This window comes from Raphanus sativus, chromosome 5 (genome assembly GCF_000801105.2).
Source record: "Raphanus sativus cultivar WK10039 chromosome 5, ASM80110v3, whole genome shotgun sequence".
NCBI classification, from domain to species: Eukaryota; Viridiplantae; Streptophyta; class Magnoliopsida; order Brassicales; family Brassicaceae; genus Raphanus; species Raphanus sativus.
Genome location: NC_079515.1, coordinates 18,381,861 through 18,389,693, shown reverse-complemented (window position 1 = coordinate 18,389,693; position 7,833 = coordinate 18,381,861). Strand labels below are relative to the sequence as shown.

Below are 7,833 nucleotides of genomic sequence, written 5' to 3'. Positions count from 1 at the left end.
GGACCGGTTGGATTCTCGGCCGGGTTTTTCCACACCCACTGGACTACTATCGGACCAGATATTGTGAGAGAGGTGCAGGGATTCTTTAACGGCCAGGAGTTACCGGACAGTATCAACGACACGCACATCCGGCTTATTCCCAAGATTACTAATCCGCAAAAAGTCTCAGACTACCGTCCTATTGTGATGTGTAATGTGTACTACAAGATCTATTCCAAACTCATTACGAAGCGCATTCAGCCCCTGCTAGATAAACTTATCTCCGAGAACCAATCAGCATTTGTCCCGGGCCGAGCGATAGGAGATAAGTGCTAATAACCCATGAGGTCCTCCATTACCTTAAGACGTCTAAAGCGGAGCAGCGGTGGGCTATGGCGGTTAAGACGGATATGAGCAAGGCGTATGATCGTCTTGAGTGGGATTTTATATCCCTAGTGTTGCTTCGGTTGGGATTCCACCAAAATCTCGTAGACTGCATTATGCAATGTATCTCTTCAGTTACATACTCCTTCCTCATTAACGGCTTGCCTAGAGGGAAGGTAGTACCGAGTAGAGGAATCCGTCAAGGAGACCCTCTTTCTCCCTACATATTCATTTTGTGTAGTGAGGTTCTCTCGGGATTATGTAACAGGGCGCAAGAAGATGGCTCTCTCCAAGGGCTGCGGGTGGCGAGGGCAAGCCCTCGGGTTAACCACCTTCTTTTTGCGGATGCTACTATGTTCTTCCTCGACTCTAACAGAGGGAACTGCGCAGCGCTACGAGATATCTTGAGCAAATATGAAGAAGCATCGGGTCAGGCTATTAATAAAGACAAATCGGCAATTACCTTTTCTCGGCGGACTCCGGAAGCAACTAAGTTGATGGTGAAAGAGGAACTGTAGATCCAAAAAGAGGGTGGTACGTGCAAATATTTAGGTTTCCCCGAACAGTTTGGGCGACGTAAGCGAGATGCGTTTGCCTCTATTGTGGACCGGATCAAACAAAAAGCTCGGGGATGGTCTAATAAGTTTCTATCGTCGGCCGGGAAACTGGTTATGCTTCAAAGCGTGTTATCCGCTGTCCCCTCGTACTCCATGTCTTATTTCGAGTTACCAGTCTCTCTGTGTAAACAGATACAATCCGCGGTTACTAGATTCTGGTGGGATAATAACGAGAACAAGAAGAAAATGGCGTGGGTTTCTTGGTCATCAATGGCGACACCTAAGGCCCTCAGTGGCTTGGGGGGTTCGGGATTTCCAGACCTTCAACATAGCGTTGCTAGCCAAAACGGGCTGGAGGCTTCTGCAAAACCCGAACTGCCTCATATCCCGAGTGTTGATGGGAAAATACAGCCCTGATTCGAATATCTTGCTAGCCACGGGCTCTTCTGATATGTCTCACGGTTGGCGGAGCGTCCTGCTAGGGAGGGACCTGCTGATTAAAAACTTAGGCTGGCTTGTAGGAGATGGCAAATCTATTCAGGTGTGGCAAGATCCTTGGCTGAGCGCCACCACCCAGGAACGCCCAATGGGTCCAGCAAATGAGCTTCAGCTGCAACTTCGAGTCTCTGATTTGATGTTGCAAGGGACGTGTGACTGGGATGAAGAAAAAATTCTTCAGTGTGTCCCTGAATACGTAGAGAAAATCCAGTGCTTAAAGCCTAGTAACACCGGGGCTCCGGATAAACTAATATGGCTGGGAACAAAGACGGGCGTCTACTCCAATAAATCAGGATACTATTCGGAAGTGGACAAAATGCTGAATGGAGATGTAGGCCTGGGAGGAAGAGCTTTTAACTGGAAAAAGAACGTTTGGGAGCTAGAGTGTGCCCCAAAAATCAAGACTTTTGCATGGAAACTGCTTAAAGGAGCATTACCGGTGGGAGAACGCTTAACAGATCGACATATCCCGGTAGACCCAAGCTGTAAAAGGTGTGGAGCCTCAGAATCTATTACTCATCTTTTCTTCCAGTGTCCGTATGCCCGGAAGGTTTGGCGCCTCACCCCTTTCGTATCGACAGTGGAAATTAGCTGAGCGATAGATTTAGTGGACTCGTGGCCAACTCTCGTTTCAAGCCAATGCTTACCACCTGCGGGAGTTACCTCTAAATCTCTAGCCTCTTGGGTCCTTTGGAATTTATGGAAGGCTCGCAACAAGTTTGTATTTGAAGGATTCTCCTGCTCACCGGAGGATACCCTGTCCTTGGCTCTGCAAATGGCGAGGGAACTGGAAACAAAACAGAGTAAGGAACCAGTGCGGAAACAAATGAGGTCTCTGAACCAGATTCAGCCGCCTCCAGGCTTTACGGTGGTACGATCAGATGCTGTGTGGTCTCCAACTGGAACGATGGCGGGGTTGGGATGGGTTGTCCTCTCTCCTTCTGGCCATCGACCCTTCCATAAGCGGACCACTTTTGTATCCTCTGCTCTTGTGGCGGAAGGATTGGCTCTCTTGGAAGCTGTTCGCTCGAGCGTTAGGGACAAGCTAACGACGGTGGTCTTCGAAACCGACTCTGCTCAAATGATTAAGGCGCTCTCTCCTGGCAACTGCAGGCCGGAGCTTTATGGTGTGGTTGCAGACATTCTATCCCTCTCTGCTTCCTTTGATTTTATTTCCTTTCGCTGGATTGGCCGTGAGCATAATATCCAAGTTGATGCTTTGGCAAAGTATGTTTTGAATGTTGCTGGTAGTTCGGTTGTTGATGAAGTTATTGTAACTTCCAACTAACTTTTCTGCTTGAATTTATTAATATGAGTTTCAAAAAAAAAAAATTTATCCATTATCAAAATTTTAAGCAAAAGATAAATCGTTATGCATTGTTTTGATAAGAATCTGTGGTTTTTATGCATCATTTGTGGTTTATATTATATGTTAGGTTATTTGGTGCGTGAATTATAAGAACAAAAAACTCATTCGTCGTCTTTAAAGATTTATCTTGTTTTTAAAATGAATTTTGATGTTTGGTGAAGTTTCATGATAAACTAATTAATAGTAGTACGTATTCTTACAAAGTGTATTATTTAAACTATATAAAAAGGGTTAGCATGCAAGTACTACTTTACGGCAATGGAAGACCGCCCCATCTAGGATTGTTGAAGATTTTTATCTTTCTTCAAATTAAATCATAATATTTATTGTAGAAAACTAGAAATTATAATATTTTTCTGTTTTAAAATAAGAGTCATTTTGACACTTTTCACAAAGATTAAGAAATTTTTATAATTGAATTGTATATCCATATATAATGTATGATTAATTAAATAAGAATAATTTAAATAAAATCTATTGGTTATTCAAAAAAATAAAAATTATATTTAGTGTACAAAATTACACTGAGAATTTAGAATAATACTTAAGATAAAAAAGCTAAAATGACATTTATTATAAAACATAATAAGTGTTGTGGTTCATACAATTTAAAAAGCCCACAAAGGATAAAATTTATATATTGCAGAATCGAGTGGTATTGGGACAAGACTATATTTATGCTTGTCTTTTTGTTTTTGAAAGACCTCAGCTCAAATTTCACAATTCAAATATATATATGTCGTCAAATTTTAGTTTGCATATACATTCAAATTTATATTTTACAAAATAGTGTACGTCCTATATTTAATAATGCCCAATTTTAAATAAATAAATAAGTAATGGTAAACGCTGGAAATTCTATGCAATATACTTTAGGCTTAAATCATATCACATCAGACGATCATGCACATCTCAATGAATATCAATATGAATTAAGTAAAGTAAAATATTGTTTTCAGTTTCACGTGATGATGTTGAAAATATGTGAACTTTCGCTTATTATTTTCTTACCCTGGATAATACAAAACCAGTAGGTAAAAGATCAAATATAAGAGCATATGATTAATATAGGTTCTTAGAAGTAGGTTCTTAGCGTAATTTAAGAACCGATTTTTAATTGTAACAAAAAATGTTAAAAATTGGGTTTTAAATACTTATTTAAGAACCGGTTCTTAACATTTTTTTATAGTTAAACCAGTTCTTAAATTATGCTAAAATTTTCACTTCTAAAAACCCTTTTAATCATAGTCTAAAGCAATTTGTATCAGAAAAAGATGAAACTGCACAAAATTGGTTGACAATTGTAAAGAGTGCGCCGTGTGGGACATAACATCCACCCTTCAACGCCTTTTAGACATCGAAAGTTTTTTTTTTAAGTTCAGAGATAATTTAGCGATTTACAAAACTTATACACCTTTAGATCTATGATTGTAATCTACATTATACAAAATTATCATATGTTTAGGAGTTTACGTGTGTACAATGAATGAAGACGATCAGGTGATTCTTCGTGACCGTTGACATTAACTTAAATTGTGATGTAGTGGGTTGAATATATATACAACATCAAATTTCAAACAAATGATATAATGCTTGTGTATGAATTCATGTATAAAATCCCTCATTAATTGATTGTTTTCAATGTCCATATTTTTCCGCTAAATATTACTCCCTCTGTTTCATAATAAGTGTCATTCTGAGCTCATTTCCTTGTTACACAAAGAGTTTCACTTTACAATTCCAATGTAAATTATACTAACTTTCAGCTGAAAATTAATTGCAAACTGCATTGATTTTATAAATAATTTTATTTATCTAAAATACTATTGGTCAAAGAGGTATAATTAATTACAACTTACATATATTTCAACAATTTTCTTAATCTGTGTGAAAAATGTCACAACGACACTCTTTAAGAAACGGAGGGAGTATTTCTTCCGTATCATTTAACAGGTGTTTAGAGATTTTTTTTTGTTTCAAAATAGTTGATGTTCTCGTTATTTTAGAATAATATCATTTAAATTTTTAGACCAATTACAAAATGTTGAATTTTTTCTTATTGGTTGAAATAATTTCATTTAATAATTTATTTATATAACTAAAATAAATTATTTAGAAGTTTGTATTTCCTTAATCCATGTACAAAAACCTTTAAAAACCACTTAAATTGATACAGAAAGAGTATAAAGCTTAAAAAGCAAATTTTCAAATGAATTGCTTTAAGACACTATAAAACTGCTGTCTCACAAAAAGCACTATATAAACTAGGATAAATATATTGTCAAATATATTTTGAACATAAACAAATTTCAGTGCTTTTATGTAACCACAATGAATGTTTACAATCCAATGATAAGCTTTTTCACATCACATTATATCTTTAGGTATCGTAAACAAGTTTTTTTTTTAATTTTACAACCCAATTCCACACTAAATGTTACTAACTGTAACATAATATTAGTTTTGTTTTAAAATGCAAATCATATTTTTTAAACATAACATTTATTCAGTATAAGCATATGATCTCTCTCCCAAACAAATCGTATGTTTCGTTTACCTATCATTCACTTAAAAAAAAAACAGCTGAAAAGTATTAATTTATTTTACAGGCGTCATATCAACCCTCAATAGCTTTACTTACAATGCATACAATAATCCATTAGGTGTACATACATAAATATATACATATATATGTTTCAACCCATATATATACAGGAGCAAGCGAGAGACTTCTACCAAATACAAAGATCAAGAGAGAAAAATGGGAGAGATCAAAAGCGGTGAGAAAACGCGCGTTTTGGTGGTAGGAGCGACGGGTTACTTAGGGAAGAGAATCGTGAGGGCGTGTCTGGCTGAAGGTCACGAGACTTACGTTTTGCAGCGGCCAGAGATTGGTCTCGACATCGAGAAAGTCCAACTCCTTCTCTCTTTCAAGAAACTCGGCGCTCGTCTCGTCGAAGCTTCTTTCTCCGACCACCAAAGCCTCGTATCAGCGGTGAAACTCGTAGACGTCGTTGTCTCCGCCATGTCGGGCGTTCACTTCCGTAGCCATAACATCCTTATCCAGCTCAAGCTCGTTGAAGCCATCAAAGAGGCTGGTAATGTCAAGGTATGAAATTAAACGTTGAAATTGGTGGTTTGAGAAAAAGTTCAAAAAAAAAAAAAACTGCTGATAGTAATTGTTGTTTTTAACTTTTACGTCTCCTAAAGTAAACGACATATAACGTGCATATATAGAAAACTTAACCTAATATTTCAAAAAAATCGTAAGTATTTTAATTTGATAAAATATCTCCTTGTAGTACTTTGGATGGGTATCTATTATATATACTTTTTTAAAATAAAAAGATTGATAAATTTAACTGTTTCAGCGGTTTTTACCATCTGAGTTTGGTATGGATCCACCACGTATGGGACATGCATTACCACCAGGAAGAGAAACGTTTGACCAAAAAATGGAAGTGCGTCATGCTATTGAAGCTGTCGGAATACCTTACACTTACGTCGTTGGCGCTTGCTTCGCGGCATATTTTGCCGGAAACTTATCTCAGATGGAAGCTTTACTTCCTCCAAAGAAAAAAACTAATATATATGGAGATGGAAACATAAAAGGTTAAAATCATTATTCCCTCCAAAGAAAACCTTTACACTTCTAAGTTTGGTTATTATTAAGTTGTTAAATTTGAATGATTAACCTCATAAGTTTCTAAAGCAGCCAATTTTTAATGGTGTTATCTTCCTAGTGGTGTTCGCCGATGAAGACGATATCGCAAAATACACCGCAAAAACACTAGACGATCCACGAACAGTGAACAAAACCGTGTATATCAGACCTCAGGACAACATTCTCACGCAAAATGAACTGGTTAAGATTTGGGAAAACCTAACCGGAAATGAATTGGAAAAGAAAACTATTGCTGCAAAAGATTTTCTTGCCAACATTGAACGTAAGTCCAATCGCATAATGTAAAGCAGTATATAACTATTATATATCATTTTCAACTAGACGTGTTTAATGGACTAGACTTTATATCCATTTAAAATATAAAGCCCATTAAATGTTAATTGATGTTGTTATATAAATGTAGACATGGAGTTGATAAAAAAAAAATGTAGACATGGAGATTCCACTGTTAATTGATTTTGTTATATAAATGTAGACATGGAGATTCCACATCAAGCAGGGATAGGACATTTTTATCATATCTTCTATGAAGGATGTCTCACTGATCATGAAATCAGAGAAGATGAAGAAGCATCAAATCTCTATCCGGATGTTAAGTACAAGCGTATGGATAATTATTTAAGAATGTACCTATGATTACACTTTGGTCAAAGTCATATCTATGATAAATATGCATATCATAAGTTTGAAGTTTTTATATTCATGTATTTTCGTGTGACTCAAAGTTGAATGTATCCATTATGTAACAAATATAAATGGTTTCTTATTATATTAACAACCATAACAGAACAACAACAAAAAATAATTACGCTCACAAACTGAACACAAATAAATGAGGAACATTTTTTCTCCAAAAGTGAGATGCATTAGAAAAGGGAAAATACATATTTATCAAACATTACTTCCGAACCGAATAAGCAAAACTCAGATCAGACTAGGCCTCCCCCGCAGAGCTGGGCGCCGGGGACCTGGATGCGCTAGCGATCGGCGCGCGGAATGATCGGCCGGACAGAGGCTAGGGCGAAGGAACCCCTTCCCACCGTGTCCATTAGAACTCAAAAGAAAAGTCTATTCGTCCAAAATAGGAGATCTTTGACTATTGTATCTGCAATAGAATTTCCCACACGCGGAATATGTAAAATAAAAGGGCCAATTATCAGTTCTGGCCCAGTACGAAAGTCCCAACAAGAAATCCAGCAAGGCATTGTGACTTCCTTTTCCTGCAAGGAAATACGATACGTTATTATCAATTGGGAAAAGGAAATAAGCATAATGACGGTGGTGACGATGAGTATAAATAGAGAGGTGATCAAGGTGCTTTAATAATCCAAAAGAGAAGCCTAGAGACCTGGAGCTAAAAG

At 37.0% G+C, this 7,833-nt stretch overlaps 2 protein-coding genes across 2 annotated transcripts; both read left to right on the top strand.

Moving 5' to 3' along the window:
- Positions 1-371: 371 nt before the first annotated feature.
- LOC108858408 (uncharacterized) lies at positions 372-2,706 on the top strand. The gene is made up of 3 exons (XM_018632336.1): positions 372-877; positions 1,113-1,968; positions 2,125-2,706. The coding sequence occupies exons 1-3, from the start codon at positions 372-374 to the stop codon at positions 2,704-2,706; spliced, it is 1,944 nt and encodes a 647-aa protein (XP_018487838.1).
- Positions 2,707-5,513: 2,807 nt separating this feature from the next.
- LOC108856438 (pinoresinol reductase 1) lies at positions 5,514-7,241 on the top strand. Its single transcript, XM_018630231.2, has 4 exons — positions 5,514-5,896; positions 6,159-6,399; positions 6,531-6,734; positions 6,948-7,241. The coding sequence occupies exons 1-4, from the start codon at positions 5,549-5,551 to the stop codon at positions 7,106-7,108; spliced, it is 954 nt and encodes a 317-aa protein (XP_018485733.1). The 5' UTR covers positions 5,514-5,548; the 3' UTR covers positions 7,109-7,241.
- Positions 7,242-7,833: the final 592 nt, after the last annotated feature.

Bases quoted from the DNA above. Each gene is read 5' to 3' on its own strand.
- LOC108858408 (XM_018632336.1), top strand. From the start codon at position 372: ATGGCGGTTAAGACGGATATGAGCAAGGCGTATGATCGTCTTGAGTGG. The intron at 878-1,112 runs GTAGATCCAAAA...CTGTGTAAACAG, and splicing joins TTGATGGTGAAAGAGGAACT to ATACAATCCGCGGTTACTAG. The intron at 1,969-2,124 runs GTTTGGCGCCTC...AATTTATGGAAG, and splicing joins AGTGTCCGTATGCCCGGAAG to GCTCGCAACAAGTTTGTATT.
- LOC108856438 (XM_018630231.2), top strand. From the start codon at position 5,549: ATGGGAGAGATCAAAAGCGGTGAGAAAACGCGCGTTTTGGTGGTAGGA. The intron at 6,400-6,530 runs GTTAAAATCATT...TTATCTTCCTAG, and splicing joins TGGAGATGGAAACATAAAAG to TGGTGTTCGCCGATGAAGAC. The intron at 6,735-6,947 runs GTAAGTCCAATC...ATATAAATGTAG, and splicing joins TTTTCTTGCCAACATTGAAC to ACATGGAGATTCCACATCAA.